This window comes from Parasteatoda tepidariorum, chromosome 5 (assembly GCF_043381705.1).
Source record: "Parasteatoda tepidariorum isolate YZ-2023 chromosome 5, CAS_Ptep_4.0, whole genome shotgun sequence".
Taxonomy (NCBI): domain Eukaryota; kingdom Metazoa; phylum Arthropoda; class Arachnida; order Araneae; family Theridiidae; genus Parasteatoda; species Parasteatoda tepidariorum.
In genome coordinates this window covers 91,826,188-91,844,827 of record NC_092208.1, presented here as the reverse complement: position 1 = coordinate 91,844,827, position 18,640 = coordinate 91,826,188, and the positions used below count along the sequence as shown (strand labels likewise).

The 18,640-nt window shown below is 28.9% G+C and overlaps 1 protein-coding gene across 5 annotated transcripts in view; it reads left to right on the top strand.

Annotated features, from left to right (window-relative positions):
- LOC107454244 (axin-1) overlaps positions 1-18,640 on the top strand; it is a 59,003-nt gene that overhangs the window by 34,206 nt on the left and 6,157 nt on the right. For 4 of the 5 annotated variants that reach the window (XM_043044741.2, XM_071180795.1, XM_071180796.1 and 1 more), the window contains 9 exons: positions 2,165-2,317; positions 3,437-3,539; positions 3,753-3,890; positions 6,574-6,900; positions 8,875-9,110; positions 11,256-11,345; positions 12,768-12,959; positions 15,506-15,580; positions 17,331-17,471. In XM_043044741.2, the coding sequence (XP_042900675.1) occupies positions 2,165-2,317; positions 3,437-3,539; positions 3,753-3,890; positions 6,574-6,900; positions 8,875-9,110; positions 11,256-11,345; positions 12,768-12,959; positions 15,506-15,580; positions 17,331-17,471 (1,455 nt within the window). The remainder of the gene's footprint in view (positions 1-2,164; positions 2,318-3,436; positions 3,540-3,752; positions 3,891-6,573; positions 6,901-8,874; positions 9,111-11,255; positions 11,346-12,767; positions 12,960-15,505; positions 15,581-17,330; positions 17,472-18,640) is intronic. The other variant, XM_071180797.1, reaches the window with a different exon arrangement.

Genomic DNA, 18,640 nt, shown 5'->3' with positions numbered 1-18,640 from the left:
ATTTTGATGCATTTCAAATATTATATGCGTATTTATTTAATTTCAGTAATTTTATTTGCGAATAATTATTTTTAATTCTTATTTATTGCAAGATTTTTATTTTTCATTTTTATTTAATAATTTTATTCATTTTTATTATTCGTTTTATAATTTACATTATTATTAATATAAGAGCTGTGACTAAAATATTGAATGGGGATAGAGAAATAGCTCTTTTTTCTGGTGGGGAGGGGGGGAGTGATATAACCTAACATTTGAACCAATAACCTAATGACCTACAATTTGAAGCAATAATTGAGGAATTAATTTAATTGGAAAATAACATATTTAATGCAATTTAATTTTACCTTAATCTTTAAACAATTAGACTGCAAATAGTATATATTCATAAAAAATTTATACTTACATTCAATAATATCATTAATTTATAAAATACACTTTGAGTAACTAAGTATGTACTTGTAAACTGGAACTGGACAGTTAAAGACAGGTCAGTGAAGTAACTGGTGGGGTGAGTGAAAAGAAACTGGACAGTCATAAAGAGAAAACCTCAGCTGTAAGTGCATTGAGCCCTTTCCTTCCCCTTCTTAACGACATGGACAAAGATATTGTCTTTATTCTTAGAAAGAGTAAGAGAAAACGTGAGAAAAAGGTATTTCTAGCTAAATACTTTTAAAACACCCTGGATTTTTCAAGTTGACAGAAATTTCCGGTATTTTGTCTGCTGTTTCAGAAGATCAGAGCCGCGGGCGCCATCCCTTTTTGTGCCTTTTCATAGTGTCGGTAATGGCATGCTCAAACAGACTTGCCACTTTTCTGGGTAAATACTCGGAATCGAGTTGAAATGAGACACCCCACTAACGATGGGCCTGAGCGTAGCGGTTTGAAATTAACGATTATAAGAATAGAAAGCTCTTGGAAATTAGGTACTTAAAATATTTCTTATTTTTAAGGGTTTTGGTAACAATTTATTAATTTTTTCGTATGGAACTGGAGAGCCGCAACTTTACACCAAAAGAGCCACCGAGCCACAGGTTGCCGACCCCTGTGCTAAACCATGTTAAGGTAGACACACCAAGCAAAAATAAAAATTCCAGTTGGAAAATATCTTTAACTTTTTTAAATTAACATAACAGTATTTCAAAGCTCATTCTAGGCAGGGTAAACAGGGCGGAGCACCCTGCTGCCCTTTTAGTCAAAAGAATGCACCCTGTTGCATCTGAAGTAAATTAGTGCCCTGATCTCCATACCCTTTTTGCCCTTTCTTTCCTCAACCCTTCTTTATTTTTCCCCCTGCAAACTCTGCAATAGATGTCTTAAACTTTTGTTATTTTCAACTCTTTTTTATTTAATTTGTCATTGCAGTCAATACATAGATTTATAAGGGAAAGAAAAAATAGCCATCACATCCCCTTGTTGCACTTGACATTGAAAGTTTGCAGTTGCTTCTACTATCATTAAACCATGATTTTTATAAATCATTTTAATTATTAAATCATGACTACAGACACTTAAAAACATGAATTTATTATTTAATTAATATATGCTTGCATTTTAAATAAATTACCTAGCTAATTAGCTCAATAATTCAATATATATGTTAATTTATTAATAAAAATTAGTAATTAATATGATTGCTTTGCTACTTTTAGTGAAGTAAAAAAAAATTTCTTTTACTGATTGACAATGTTTTTTCATAGAACGTGTAGAGCCCATAGAACGAAATTATTGCCTTTTTAGAATAATAATGCCTTTTTTTTAAACTTTTGCTCCCTGCCCTTTTTTTTATCCTAGAATGAGTAATTTTATTCATAAAAGAGTTTATATGACATTAAAAGAAATTATGATCTTTAGTGAAACCTAAATCACTAAAAAACTGGATAGGTTGCACCAATAAAATAATTCAGATAAATTTTATCATATACTCTATTTAATAGGAAATTTTTTAAATACAAAGTCTTTCTGCTTATGTTGTAAATCATAGTCCAAAGGTTAACATAAAATTGAATTGATTTAAACAATCCTAAAGTGATTTTTTTTTAAAAAAAATAAATAATTAACATTTATCATGTCTAATTCTTAAGTTTCTCTTTTTTAATTCATTTGTAAACTGTTATAAAAAACATACCAAACCTTGTATTTTCTAATGTGTGTGCATTTTCAGATCAATAATAAAGTCTCCTTACTCTGTGAATTACAGTTCATATCATGCCAGATATGGTACATGCTTACCTACTTCTGTGCAAGATAGCGAATTACAAAGCATATCTTCTGGTGCTCAGACAGACGATACAATGTCTAATTGTGACAGTAGTGTGTAAGTTATCACTGTTTTCATTGACAGTTTCTTTAAAATACATAATTACAGTAAGTAGCAAAACTGTATCGTATAAGAAATGAAACACTCAGTGAAAGACCAAGTAATATTCTGAAGGAAAAAAATGCTGTTATTGAAGTTTCTGGCATTTTTATTCGACATTATATTGATGAAATTCAATAATATTATTAATTGACACATTTTAAACTAGGTCCTTAATGCAAAATATTGAAGAGTTATAGTCTTAAATTTGGTAGAATATTAATTTTCCTTCCCAGTTCTTGCTTTTTTAATTTCTACTAAACTAATTTAATATCATTTTTAAATGCAAAGCTTTAATTATTTCAACTGGATTGTTATTATGGACTGTTTTAAGAGATTAAAGAAAATTTAATTATTTATTTTATTTTTTTATTTAACAGGTGTATAATATAATCTCATATATAGGCAAATTTTTGGAAACTATTAAAACACTGAATGAAATAAGACAGTTTTTTGTTTTCGATAGTATTTGTGCTTGAGTAATACTTTTTTTATGTAACAAATAATAACTGTCCCATTAGCACTATGCCGGACAGCTGAGCACACGGGTGTCCCGCTCGATAAAGTATACTAATTCATTATACCCAGAACCAGTGCACTACATTGCAATTGAAAGATTGACGTAAGCGAAGAAAAATTCAAAATTAAGATTTTTATATTTATGGGATGTAAGGTAAGCTACATATTGCTAAAAAAGTATAAAATTTTTTTTTTCCGATCAGTTTTTTTGAAATTCTATTTTAGTGTGCATAGCTTTAGCAATAGAAGGAGAAAAGTTGTCAGGTCACTTTTCTTGGAATCAATCATGAAGCACTTACGTTGTTTTTTTATGCCTAACTGAAAATAAATTAATAATCTGTTTTATCACAAAATTTCTAGCACTTGTTTTTCTGCTGTGCTTGGCTTGTGTGCTTTACTAATATCATAATTTAGTTAAAAGCGTCATCTGGTGCTTTAAGAATCGCTACATAAGTATTTTGAATACAATAAATTTTAGGACAGATTATGCTCTCAAGCATAGATTTTATGTGTGTGTATGTCTTTAAATGTGTGTTCTAAATAGTGATTATTTTACAGTGATTATTCTATGTCAAGGAATAAACCAAAACGACTACTGGATGGGAAAAAATATCCTATAAATACAGATAATTTGCATGAACTACCTAAAGATTTTGTATCTGTAAGTATTTTTTTCTTTTTTTTATACAACTTTCAGGTTTGAAGAATGTTAAACTGTTTTGATTCTTTAAATAGAGTGATCGATTGTTAAAGAAATTTAAAAGCGTGTGCTTTCAGTCTTAGATTTATTCTTTTTACCCATAAGAGAGAATTTAAAGAGAATTAAAGAAATATATTTAGATTGTGTTTATGATTTTTAAAATTTTTTTTTTAGATAACTCAACGTAAACAGGGTGTTGAAACAACGAGAAATCCATCTGATTTTCATCAAGAGCTTATATTAAAACTGAATAAGGTTTGTGAAGAAAGGAAAAATAAAGAAAAAGTAGTGGAAAAGATAAATTCTGTGGAGGTAAGAAATGTTTATTTTCTGAAATTCAAAACAGACCTGCTGGCTTAAACTCTACAAAATGTAAAGAGAAACATTATTACATGTGCATAAATGCCAATTTTTCTGCAGTTAACTCTAATTTTCTTTTAATTAATCTTTTGAACCAAAGATATTCCAGTAAATTGAATTGAAAATGTTCCTCATTAATTTTCGCTTCTGTCTAATTCATGTTATGAGTTATAAATGAATACAAAAAATAAGCACCCTATAGTGCAAAAAAAGGGATAATATTTTTCTCTTATTTGAATTGATTATATTTAAAATCTATAAAAATTAGAAGAACATAAAATTATCTGCTTTTTATGTGATTTTATAGAAAATCTTCTGTGTTTTAAAAAAAAAGCAGGTATAGAAGTATCAATATGAGAAGAAGTGGTTAAGAAGCAGGGGTCTGTTTAGAAGAAATTTGGGAATCAAAGAAACGGACCCTTCACTAAATATTTTAACTTAAAAACGGACCCTTCACAAATTTATTTATCTTCATTATTGTTTTGTTAATCGAATAAACCCTTCCCAGAACGAGGGGAAAGAAAGACAAACGTAATTGAACTAAGTTTTGTCTTCTGCAGAAACTTCTTCCATTATTCGTCCGACATGAATATTCTGCGTTCAGCAGTATAGGCTAAATACCAAATATTTGTATGTTGCATCTGTAATTTAGTAGCTGCAATTGCTGTTTATTTTTTAAAATTTAATTATTTTAATTTTACAGTGTTGAGCATAATCTTGTATGTCTTGGCGAAAAAAAAAAGTTTTTGCAATAACAGGGCCCTATTTGCACAAATTCACTAAACAGGGTTCCCGCGGCCTTGAAAAAGCCTTGAAAAGTACTTGAATTTCATTTTGATTTTCAAGGGCCCCTAGAAGTACTTGAAAATGATATTAAATCCTTGAAAATTTCGAAATGACCTTGAAAAATATCGAAAACTCAGGAAAGCAGCCCTATTTCCAGTATCCTATTTCCAGCAGCCCTATTTCCGTAAGTGTGAGAGAATGACTTCCCCGTCTTTCAGATGATGACACGTATTGTTTGATTTTAGGATTTTATGTATGTTTGGCTGATTTTAGGAATTTTAAATATTGGGAACTGCGCCAGATTCAGACAAAATCTCGATTCTTATTCAGGCAATTTTAATATCAATCATCGATCTTCGTATTAGACTTGTTTAAAAATTATGTGTTGCAGGGATGAAAGACTTCCACGAAAAAGCGGAAATCCGCTATTTTTCCCAATTTTGAAAATTTCCGACCATGTTCCAAAAACTAACATTTTTGGGAAGTCCTATTGGAGAAACCCAAGCCGCCCGAACGATAGTCGGATTGCCGCGACTTCTGCTATAGAGTGAAAAGGAGTCTAAGCGTTTCGTTACGAGCGCCGATATTTGATTTTTATTATTTTTTTTGGCTGATTTTTATAATTTTAAATATTAGAAACTGAACCGGAATTTGCTAAAATCGCGATTTCTAATCAAACGATTTTAATATCAATCATCGATTTTTGCATTTAACTGATTTAAAACTTACGTGTTGCAATTTTTTTACGCGATTTAAAAATCGTACTAGCAATTCCTATTCACTCAATTNTAAAGAAAAAGTAGTGGAAAAGATAAATTCTGTGGAGGTAAGAAATGTTTATTTTCTGAAATTCAAAACAGACCTGCTGGCTTAAACTCTACAAAATGTAAAGAGAAACATTATTACATGTGCATAAATGCCAATTTTTCTGCAGTTAACTCTAATTTTCTTTTAATTAATCTTTTGAACCAAAGATATTCCAGTAAATTGAATTGAAAATGTTCCTCATTAATTTTCGCTTCTGTCTAATTCATGTTATGAGTTATAAATGAATACAAAAAATAAGCACCCTATAGTGCAAAAAAAGGGATAATATTTTTCTCTTATTTGAATTGATTATATTTAAAATCTATAAAAATTAGAAGAACATAAAATTATCTGCTTTTTATGTGATTTTATAGAAAATCTTCTGTGTTTTAAAAAAAAAGCAGGTATAGAAGTATCAATATGAGAAGAAGTGGTTTAGAAGCAGGGGTCTGTTTAGAAGAAATTTGGGAATCAAAGAAATGGACCCTTCACTAACTTAAAAACGAACCCTTCACAAATTTATTTATCTTCATTATTGTTTTGTTAATAGAATAAACCCTTCCCAGAACGAGGGGAAAGAAAGACAAGTGTAATTGAACTAAGTTTTGTCTTCTGCAGAAACTTCTTCCATTATTCATCTGACATGAATATTCTGCGTTCAGCAGTATAGGCTAAATACCAAATATTTGTATGTTGCATCTGTAATTTAGTAGCTGCAATTGCTGTTTATTTTTTAAAATTTAATTATTTTAATTTTAATTTTATAGTGTTGAGCATAATCTTGTATGTCTTGACAAAAAAAAAAGACTTTGCAACAACAGGGCCCTATTTGCACAAATTCACTAAAGCAGAATCCTGGTTGAAAGAATGTGACTTAACGTTTATTTCATATTCACAAATTACGAGTAATTTTTTCACAATTTTACAAAAGCGGACTTTTCACAAAATGTCTGGACAGACCCCTGAGAAGTTTAAAAAAATTACTAATTTTTATTGTGGAATAATGGGTTTTCATGCAACTTACAGATTTTCCATTTTTTAGTCACCTGATCCTTCTCGTCCTGGGGCAAGTGGATGTACTAGTAATGCAAATCAGTGTAAAATAGAATCTTCAGTATTTGATTTGTTTGCGTCATCAGAGGATAATGATCAAGATATATTGGACAGGCATGTGTCCAGGGTATTTGAGGATCTGGGCCAGACCCCAGTATTATCTCCTGTCTGTGTTTCCCCACCTGCTGCTCGACCGCCGGTCGATGTCTTACCTGGAACGTCTTTACTCGGACCTCAGGATTTATCTTATACAAACTATCAGAAATCTAGTCTAGTTTCACCATTTTCAGTGATTGGAAATCCTAAACAAAAGCAGGTAAGGTATTTTAAATAAAATAAAATACAGTTGGAGCATGTTAAAAATTGTCATAGGTAGAAAGTCAGTGTGATTTATTTAAAAGTATACAATTATGACTTTTAATTAAAGCAGAAATAACATTTATAATTAATTATATGCTCAAGTAAAGAATATTCATCAATCTAATAGGTATTTATTTGTGTTCCTTTTAGTTGAAAAAAATTCTTTAATTCTGCCATCTACCATCAGTAATATACATGGTGCATAGCATTTTTGAAACGTACTTAAAGGTGCTTATTCGATTTTTGTTTTATAAAAGCCCTTAAAGGTGCTTTTTTCGTTGCCTGTTTTTAAAAAGTGCAGAATTTTTCTTTTCCCAATTGAGAATTTTTCTATACAGCGTTGATTTTGCGACCATCTAAATTCTTGCACTCTTGCGTGCAACTGTGTTGTATTTTGCAAGATATTCTCAAATTCAGGCTTCATTTTCCACCCTCTGAAATCGAACTGAAAAATATCTCGATCTTTCTATGGTGGCTAGTATAATCAAAGAAGCAATTCTTTGAATCATGATCATGTAAAGTCATGATCATGTTTGAACTAGTTATTTTATCATGATCATGTAAAGTCTTTGAAAATTATTTTGCATTTTGTTAATGTATATAAGTGCTAATATTTTGTGAAAGATTTAACTACGCACCCTGATAAGTTTCGTTTGTGAACGATTTCAAATAATTCATCGTTTTCAATATTATATCTCTGTAAAAGACAGTGATTTTCTGATTTCTCTAAATGTGAATACAGATGTGATATTAAAATATATATTTAAAGCTGTTTGATAAACTTATGCACAATTTGATTATGAAATATCTGTTTCTACTATTTCCTCCAAAGCAGTTTTTCACTTTGGAAGATCATGCAATCCGTGTTTAGAACTATCTTTTTATACACTTAACATTATAAAAGTTGACTTCATGATAACTGGATGATAATTCCTCATTTGATTGTGCCTCATTTGAAATGATGTCAATATTAATATTTCATGGAGGGGATTTCCTGCAGGAATAAATCCTCATTATAGCTGAATGAATTCTGATTTCTACCTTTATTTTTAATTGTTTATTTCAATAATGCTTAATTTGAAATGATGGGAATGAAGGCTCATTGAAGGTTTTCGACTGCAGAGGCGTTACGCTTTTAGTTCTTTGAATTAAATTCTATGACAATTAAAATATTTTCAGGACTCAGTTGTTCTTAATTTGCTTAAAAAAATAAAATGTCCTTAATTATTAAACATTACAATGAATGGGATTTTTTCCAAATTTTTGTTGAAGTTAACAGGAAGAAAAAGTTTTGTCGAAAGAAAAACTTTTGAAGAAAGTCAATTTTAAAGAAAGTAAATTTAAAAAAGAATTGAATATATTTGCCATGAAACAAAGTGAGTAACAAAATGAGCGACAATTTTCATAGCACGTATATTAATCTACTTCCAGAATTAGAGACAATGACACTTGATTTGATGGTATAAAAGCATTCAATGTGGGAGAAATATGTAAAAAGTTTTTATTATTCTACTTCTTCCTTATCACTATATCATACTCTACTGGTATTTTGAGTGAGTCCTGGTATTTTGTTACTACTTAACTAATTATCATATTTAGACTATTTTCTCTTTTTTTTTCCATAAAAAAAAAATTTGTAACTTTTTTTTAAAAAAAACTCTGTTTTATTTTAAAAAGTTCCTTTTTTCACTTTAAGTGCGGGAACTACTAAAACTATTACCAATTCTAAATCTGTATTACGAATGACTCCCATTACAGAATCCTTAAATTGTACTTAATTTTTATATTTTGGACTTCCTGCCCTGATTTTGTGCTGTATTAAAAATTATTGGTATTTTGATTAATGAAATGTTTTGTGTATTAGTGCGCAAAGTTCAGCTTTTTTGAATATTAAATTTCTGATCAATGAAATGAATTTTTTTTCACACAGGAGCGTGATACGCGTTCAAGCGACAGTGGGGCTGTAACAGAATGGATATCCGAAGACAATTTGGCTGCTCGCTCTCACGAGAACCTTGTGTATCAAAAACAGCCTTTCGGTCGTTCTTCCTCTAAAGATCAATCTAGAAGGTCACTTCGAAAGACTGGTCCCATCTTTAAGTCAACAACCAGTTTTGAAGATAGTGGTATCAGTGAAGTTTATGAGCCCCATGCTTCAAGTCTCAAGTAAGTTTTGTTCTGATAAATACCAGAATTTTATTGATCATAGGAAGGTAGAAATTTGTGAAAATGAGTAGTCTCATCTTAAACATGTCTTCTTTGTTCCACGAACATAAAATTTTAAAATACTTTGCAAATGACTCGACAAGTTATTGTTGTTTATTGTTCTCATTGTTGGATCAAATGTTTTTCTTGATTTTAGTTGCAAACACATTCAATACACAAAAGCAAGTATTCTCACAAACTTTGACCAGTGGTCAGAACTTTCAGTAGTAACCATGAAAATTTTCTGTAGTTTTGAAGCCCTTTATGTAGTTTTACAACAAAATGTGTTTTAGCAATTTAAGAATTAAATATTAGCCAATTTTGTTTATGTTTTAAAAGTTTTATGTGTTATAATAATATTGTATTTAAAATATTAACAACTAGGTAGAAATTGCCAATCCCACCCTAAGTAACTGTAATTGCCTATAAATGATATATAACTTTTGAAAAACTATAAATCTGTAACAACTGCTAAAAATGATAGGGAACCTATGTTGATTTGTGGTGAAATTATCTCTAGTTGAGTGTATGAAAAGTGACTACTCAAATCCAAAATTAGTGTGTCAAAATGTTATTGTAATAATTTTTTTAATTTGGAGAACAGCTTATATTTACAATGAAACTGGCACGAATTTGGTGTGCCGAAAGGTGATAATTCAAATTTAAAATTCATGCTTCAAAATATTACTGTTTTAAAAATATTGGGATTCGAAAAATCTTGTGGAAATGACTAAAAAAATCATTGGAAAAGACATAAACTTATGATGGAAATTTGTTTCCAAGAGTGAATATCTATATGTGTAAATTAAATGCTGTATTTAGTATATCAGAATTTGATGAACTTTAGAAACATGGCTTAAAAATGATAAAAGGTTGCCAATAAAGGATTGGAAGCCATCGATTTACGATGGAAATTTTGTGAATCGGGCTTGTCAAAAAGTAATAACTTATTTGAAAATTGTGTTTCGTAATATCATATTAAATGTACTGAAATTTCAAAAACTATAAGGAAATAATCATAGAAACAAAAAAAAACAAAACAAAAAAAACAAAAAACAAACAGGCCTTCCTGTAGAATGGGTTGATTCCTGTAGTAACTGGCGAAACTGCATAGGATCTACGCAGAAACCAGAGTCAGTCTCTGTGTTCTTTTGGTAAATATTTGGGTTTTGGTTGTACCAAATTTAAACCACACATACAATACTGTATCAAAAGTACTTTGTCACGCAAGTATCGCACTCTTAAAAATACACTATTTACTATTGAAACATATACTTAAATTAATATAATATACAGTACAGAACCCGTTATCCGGAAATCAGAAAACTGGAAAATCAAAAAACCGGAACGAAATTCGATAAATTTTCCCGCCATTTTTTTAAAAAAATGTTTTTTTCCTCATAAGATTTTAGGATTTCCTCGTAATAATCAATCATTTCCTCATTGTTTTCCTCATAAGATTTTTACCTTACCATCATTTTGGAAATAATCATTAGTGTATTACTTAATAATTTTTTCTTTTTAAGATTGTTTCCAAATATTATTTTTTTTAGTTGGGTTTAACAATAAAAAAAAACTGCTTTTTGTAGAGATTCAGCTATCTGGAATAGCGATGGTCCCGATCGTTTCGGATAATTGGTTCCCTACTGTACTTTTTTATTTCAATAGTGAATGTATGATTGCGAATCATTTCATTATTAGAGTTTTNTTTTTTTTTTTTTTTTTTTTTTTTTTTTTTTTTTTTTTTTTTTTTTTGAGAATTACATTTTTTCTTTTTATTTTTTTAACTAAATCTTTTTTTTAAAACCCATATGACCTGAGGATATCACCAAAAAATTTATAATAAATAAAAAGTGTTTAAAATTTCATAAACTTGAAATCAAAATTGGTATCTAGATTTATTGAATTTAAATATTTCTTAAATACGATAAAACAATAGCAAACAATGCAGCAAAAGAATAGATGTGGGCAGTAGTGTTTTACAGAAGTGTAAATTCAAATTTCATGTTATTAGAAAAGTATTTTTCTTTAGCTTGCCGTGATGAATTTTATTTTTTTAAATCTGATAGCAAATGTTAATACTACCTTTTTTATCTTCTTCCTAAGGATGGCACATTGGCTGGAAAGCAAACGGTGTTTGCCTGAAAATGATAAAGAAATGAAAATCTCCTCTACCTCACCTGTTCTGAATCGAAGGTAATTAAATCTAAAGCAATTAAATAAAATCAATATAAAAAATTTGATCATCAGTTGACAAACACTTTTAATTTTTAATATATCGATTAATATTAAATAAGCAATTCCAAGAAACTTAGCGAAATCTGAAGTGCAGTCATTGATTTAGTTCTATCAGTAGTTTACATGCAGCTAAATATTAGAAAATAAAAAAAAACAACCTATTTCACTATATGCAGTAAAATGGCTTTCAGAAATATGCATGTGAAATACTGATAGAACTAAATCAATGAGAACTAAATCAATGATCAACACTTCAGATTTAGTTAAGCTTCAGGACAAGATTGAGTCAAACTAAAAAAAAAAGAAAAGTGAAATAAAATATTTGTATGTTAATTGATTGATACAGATTGATTTTTATCTTCAAGAGGTAATTTTTCCCCATTACTTGTCAAACATTATTTTTCAGTGTTTTTTTACTGAAACAAATAAAATTAAACTGTGCATTAATATCCCAAAATATGCTGACAATTAGGCATTGCAGTATTTATTTCCTTTACTTATATTTTGTTTAAAATATAAAAAAATTAGGTTTTTTATGTTGTACTGTTTTATAATTTTATGTTATCAATTAATGCATTTTAAACTTATAAGCAGTGATTCTGCTAATTAAAGAATATGAAAGACATTGTGGATTCCACACAAAAAAAAGTTATGCCCTGTGGGATTCTTAATTTTCCTCACAAGTCACTTCATTTTAAACTTAATACTCATTAGGAACACAATAATGCAATATTACTTGTTAATTATTGATTATTTCATATTATTTGTTGAATCTGATATTTCATTTTTAAACTCTTTAACAAATATACTGTTCAGTTTTCAGTGATACTTGTTTTACCTTATCTTTAGTGAAGTATTATTTTAAATGACCTAATCAACATTATAAATTAGAACATGTATGAAAAGAAAAATTGTGTTTTATCTCTTAAAAGGATAACTAGGCAGTTTTGGTTTGAATGCTTCGTTTACTACATAATTACTGAATCAATTGCTAATCAATTCAGGTGTGCTTTCAATGTTTCCTTTTTATTCAAAGCATTTTCTGAATTAATTTTAAGAAATACTTAAATTATTGCTTATGGTCGAAGACTTTCAAATTTTTTTACTCCCTATTTTTTTTTTTATGTGTAACATCAGTAAGGCTTTTAGATTTTTATTGTAAATAAAACGTTTATTATTTTCATCCCTTTTTCTTGTATGCATAATTATTTTAGGCTCTTCTATAAAATTATTAAATGTTCATTGATTTTTAAAAAAAAAGGTTTAAAATGCGAAAACCAAAATGTAACACCAGTCACCATGGAATTAGGTTGAGTACTTATTTGTGTCTATATTGTTTGGGGGTATAAATTAAGTTAATAAGTCTCGTTCCGTTTTCAGTTATGGCCAGAAAATTCTGTATCGTGGAGAGAGTGTTATGCATAACTCTCTGACTTTTGTGTCAAGGGCAACTGTGATGCAACCTCAACCAACAGCTCAAGATCTCACCACATCCTTCAGGCCAGACACAACCACCAATCTGATTGAAGCGAGGCGAAGGCTGGAAGATGATAAAAAGATAGGAAAATCTAGGTATTTCTTTCATTTTTTATCTGCAAAGTCAAGAAAGGGTAATCAATGAATTTCTTTCCTTAAAAAAAAGTTAACTTAAATCAATCTGATACAATACAATCAACAAGTATTAAGAAGCAATTCTGTATAGAACACTGTTCCAAAATAATCTGTCTACGTGTTTTTTTTATCATATCATTATGTAACAAATCTTCATCTAAATAATTAAGTAAAATGTTTCTTAAAAGTCCATACAATTCATAGTACAAAGAAGGCAAATATTTTTTTATCATAAAAATCCTTTATGAAAAATGAAAATGCATGGCTGCCAACTTTTCTTGTGCACAAAGAATCAGTTTCCCCATTGTGTGATCGCTGCTACTTTTGGAAATGAACAATGAAAACAACCTACATCAGATTCAAGACTTTCTGCTATTGGTTATGCTGACAGGGCTTAAAAATTTCCTGCAAAGGAGATCGCATCACTTGGTTTTCGTTTAGATTGAGTGGGTTGAGAGCATTACTTTTAAAATTTATTTTGATCATGTACTCTGAATTTATTTACCCTATAATAATAAGAGTAATCTTATTTCTGCAAACTATTCAAAGGTATTTTCGTTTCTAAAATCGAGATTCATCATCAAAATCATCGAGTTTTACAGGATTCCCACGATACTTGAGAAACCTTGAAAGTCCTTGAATTTTGTTGAAAAAAAATCAGGGTCCTGAAAAGTCCTTGAATACTGCCATAAGGTTCTTGAAAAGTACTTGATTTTTTAGGAATTAAAGTAATACTAATCTTTCTCACAAAAAAGCAGTAAAAAAATGATAAATAAATTCAAAAGAAAATTATAGAAATTCTGATCGATGCAATTTTTAATGCTTGAAGTGAAAAGGGGTTAAAAAAGATGCAAAACTTTTCTCTCCTAAATCTTTCACTCCAGATTATTGTTCATCTCTCTGATGTTTTGAGAGCTGAAATTTCTAGTAAAGTTTAGGTTTTGTAGCCATAGTTTTCGAATGATATATAGTGTTTTATCGGTTTAGAAATATGTTCACTTCGTTATGTTACTTCGTTATTGCAACTGGTTAATATTGTTATCCTATTTGTTCTTTCAATTTACGTACGAAGGATAATTAATCTTAAATAATTTATAATCAAATTTTTACATTTAGTTTTTACTGCTAATAAATAAAATTTAGTTCTACAGGTTTCATTGATCATAAATAAACATCGTGATTCACATTAAACTGATTCTTGATTTACGGATCAGAATTCATATTAAATGTACAACAAATTGCCATTTAGATGAAAGTGATTAATGAATGACAAATCGAATATTACTTTAAAGTGATTTGCAAATTACTCATCAGGATTCACACATCATGATTTCAATTAAAGTTATTTCTGAATCATATAACGTGATACGTAATTAAGTAATTTAAGAATTTTTTAATAATCATGCCTCACAATTTTCATTCTAACAGTTTACAAATCACCCATCGCAATCACAAAAGAAAGATTTAAGAATTGCCACTTGTAATTCTCATCAAAATGATTTAAGAATCACACTCAGCTGGAATTTTTTAAAGTTCATTTGGAATTTTTTAAAGTGATTTGAAATAGCAATGCAGCTATCAACCATTTGTATTATTAGATGATAAATTTAATAAAAAAAAATTTTGGTTCTCAAATAAGTATTGTGCTTTAAAAATATACAATTTCTGCTTCTACGTAATCGTAAAATATAGTTGACATGTAATTTAGCATATAATTGAAATACTGAATAGGTCCTTGAAAAATTTGATTTTAAGTGCTTGAAAGTCATTCAAAAGTCCTTGAATTTTTTTTAAAGAATTGAGTGGGATCTTGTTGTAATGATTTAATCCTTTCCCGTGGTAAAAAGTTCTGATGATAATGTTAATGCACTTGAAATGTGCAGAGTCAACACAAACTAAAAATCTATATAATTTTATTTCTAATACTCTATGCTTAGAATAATGCGTTTTAAGTACTAAATTTTGTACATTTATAAAATATAATGCTTACAAAGTAAGAAAAGAATTTTTTTGTTAAAGTTAAATTGAAATAAGTAATTTTATAATATATATTTGTTATTTTTACTAATATTTTTAATCACTTTTGTGTGTAAGTATTATTCTGATTTGCTGATATATGTTAATTAAATTGTCTGTTTTTCATTGGTGTTAAAGCTTGCAAACAATTAAGTACTGGAAATGTTGAAAATTGTTGTTCTGAATTAATTTTTTTGATAATTATAAATTTTACGTGTGTGTTGTCGAAAGTAACCCTCACTATTGTAGTATTTTTTAAATGTTGAACAATTTTACTTTGAAAACTGAAATTTACGTTCATTAAATGTCAAATTATGTGTTATTGAACTAAAAATATTACATGTTTATGAAATTTTCATTGCAATTTAGACAAAGAAATAGTTGTATATTCATGAATGTAAATATCCTAGGTTAAATTTATATACTGGAATAATTGCCTTGTCTTGTGTGCATCTGTATTTTGCTAATTATGTTTTTCCTAACCCTAACAGGCATACATCTGGTACCCCCCGGCTTCGTCAATCGTTTCGTGCTTCCGATACTTTTGAAGAAGGCCTATCACAAAGGTAAAGTTAATAATTCATTTCTACACTATGCTTTACTAGATTTTCTGGTAGTGTTAGTAGTTTTTTCAAATACTTTTTAATTTTTTGCATTTTATAAATTTCCCCCAAAAATTATTTTTAAAATAAGTAATTTTTTCTCTAAAAATTAAAAATATGCTACTAAATAAGAAAATTTCAAATCGGACAACATATTCTACAAAGAAGTTGACTTACCCTAGCTGCTTCAAAATTTCACCTTTATGTAGTAAATTGTGGTGTATGCACAGTCTAATGTTGGCAGTCCTATTTGTATAAATTAAAATACCTTTAATGGAGGGGGAAGTGTTTTGAATAGTAGAAAAAGAATTACATCATGGTGTGTGGGGAGGAAAATTATTATTGCTGAATTTTGTTAAGTAAAGATATTTTATCTTTCGCGTAGATTATTTTTTAAGTTATTAGTTTAACTTTATAAAAATATATATTAGAGATGCAGTTGAATATGGAAATTGAATGTCAATGGAAAAAAAATAGCAAGTGGTGGCACCATTTATTTATTCACTGGAATATACTTTCCTTAAAGTAAGCTTTAAAAAAAGAAAGACGCTGTGGAATGCATTTTGTATTGTCCACCCCAGAAGCAAAACTTACGGTATGGTTACACAGCACAAATTTGAATTGTAACAGAATGTGTTGCTTCACAGAGGTAAGACAAAGGTAGCAAAATTTGCAAATATAAGGTCCTTAGAAATTGTTCATAAAGACTTTAAGTTGTTCAAAATAAATGAAAGAAGTTGCCAACAAGTAACAGAAGAAAAAAAATTCTTTACTTTTTGTTCTTTGCTTGCAGTGTTTTATCAATTCAGCTTTTTAATTTTATTAGAAACAGCTTAAAGAGATGTTTTAAGAATGAGTTTCAGCAATTTCTCCGAATTTGTTTGCTTAAAAAAATTTCCCCCCTATTTTTTCTTCTCCGTATTTACTTCAAAAAGAAATATGTGATGAAAAATTAGCTGCAGTGCCTCAGGGTTTCTGCTAAGCATTCGCCACCTCGTCAAATGCGATAAAATCATAAATTTGGCAAATGAAATTGTATTTAAGCGAATGATTTTTTCCACTGGAAAGAAAAATATTGATCCTCAAAATTACATCAAAATGAATTTTTCTAAACAAATCAGTATTTTTTAATCGGTTACAGTAATTTTCGTTAGACGCGTCACATAACCAATTAGAATTGGGTCCAAAAAATTTTACCCTAAAGCAAACTACCTCAAAATAATTTTATATGGGTAAAAAATTCATCATAAAAAATTGTTAAGATTTGCATCTGGCAAAGACTTTCGAAAATTGGCAAAAACTTTTGATATTTGATTAATAATTTAAAATCCTTAGCATGAGTCTTTTAAATGTAAAGTGGAAAAGACTAAAGGGGGAAAACCATTAAATATTTAAGATCTGGGCACTTCAGGGTCATGAGAATCAACGGAGCCTTGCAACAATTGCCCAGATACACCGCTTGCTATTTTATGCCCCCTGATTCTCGTTATATAATACCCTCCCTTTGACGTAGAGCTACTCGATCCAAACAAGATCACAGAGGTTGTTGCCTCAGTCTATGGATGCGCCATCACCATTAATAAAGAATTTACCAGTTTGTTAATAAATAATATAAATTAAGTTATAACATGAGATTAATTCACAAAAGAAATCAGGTTGTTTTAAATAAAAGGGATGTTTATTCAGTGAGATTTATGAGTGTGAATGTTAATAGGAAGCAGAGTAAGAAGGATGAAACAATAGTGATTGGATATTCTTATGGACAACAATCAGTGCCATATCTGACAAGGTTTCATGGAAGGAGCATCACTCTCAGGAATTTCAAATCACTCCTCACCAAGAAAGGAAATTTCAAGTAAGCACTCTTCTATAATTGTAATCTATCTTTTCATTTTTTAAGAATGTCAAATAATTGTTATTTAAATAATATTATTTATGTATATATATATTATTTATTATTATTATTTTTTAAATTTGAAAATTAGAAGTCTTTTGCTTTAAGTTAAATTTTAAGTTAAGTCCAACTGTTAAGTTAAGTCCAACTTTTGAGAAACTAGTTAAACTATATTCTTGGAAGTTTTTTGGGTGTACACAATGAAAGGCTTCATAAAAAAATTAATTTTTTCTTGCTCGTAAACCTATCATATTTTAAGATATTAGGACACAAAAGAGTTTTGATTCATATTTTATCTTTATTAACTTTGCCATTTCTTTCAATGATTCCAATGATTTCAACTTAAAGAATTTGAATTTTTTTCTCTGATGTGCTATAAATTTAAAAGTTTACCTCTTGATTGCATTTAAATGACTCAGCTGTAATTTTTAATACTGCGTATCTTGCTTCTTAGATGTTGGTTTATCAGGCTAATTGAAAACGATATTGCTATTTGCTAATATGAAACAGTGATTTGCTGAATTCTCAAAACAATCTTCAGCTTATATAATATCGTTTAAAACAAATCACTAAGTACTTTTAAAAAAAAAAACATCTTTATTTACGCACTTATAAGCACAAACCATTCCATTAAATTATTAAAAGTGCATCAGTACCCAGACAATAACAATCAGCATCCCACCAACAGGGTTCCCACAGTACTTGAAAGTTCTTGAATTTTGTTGGAAAACATAAGGACCTCAAGAGTTCTTGAATTTCGTGATAGGATCCTTGAAAAGTTTTTGATTTTCTCGGAGTAATTTTCTAAATATTAATTATGATATCTTTCCTACGGAAAAGTATGAAAGAAAAAAAAGCTTAATAGCTGTTTGATCAACAGAAATTTGAAAGACAGATATTTTGTTCACTGAAATGACTTTATTCTTTCACCTGTTTCTTAAAGGAAGAATAGTTCAAGGTCAGCTAAGTGAGAATCTACTAGTCTGATCTAAATTTAAAGAAAGATCCTTATTTATTTACTGTGATTGGATTTCAAAATACAAGTAGGGTGTGATAAAACCAAAAGTGAAAAGAAAGTAGAGAACAAAACCATGTTCAGTGTAGCATGCACTAATTTGAACATATACAGT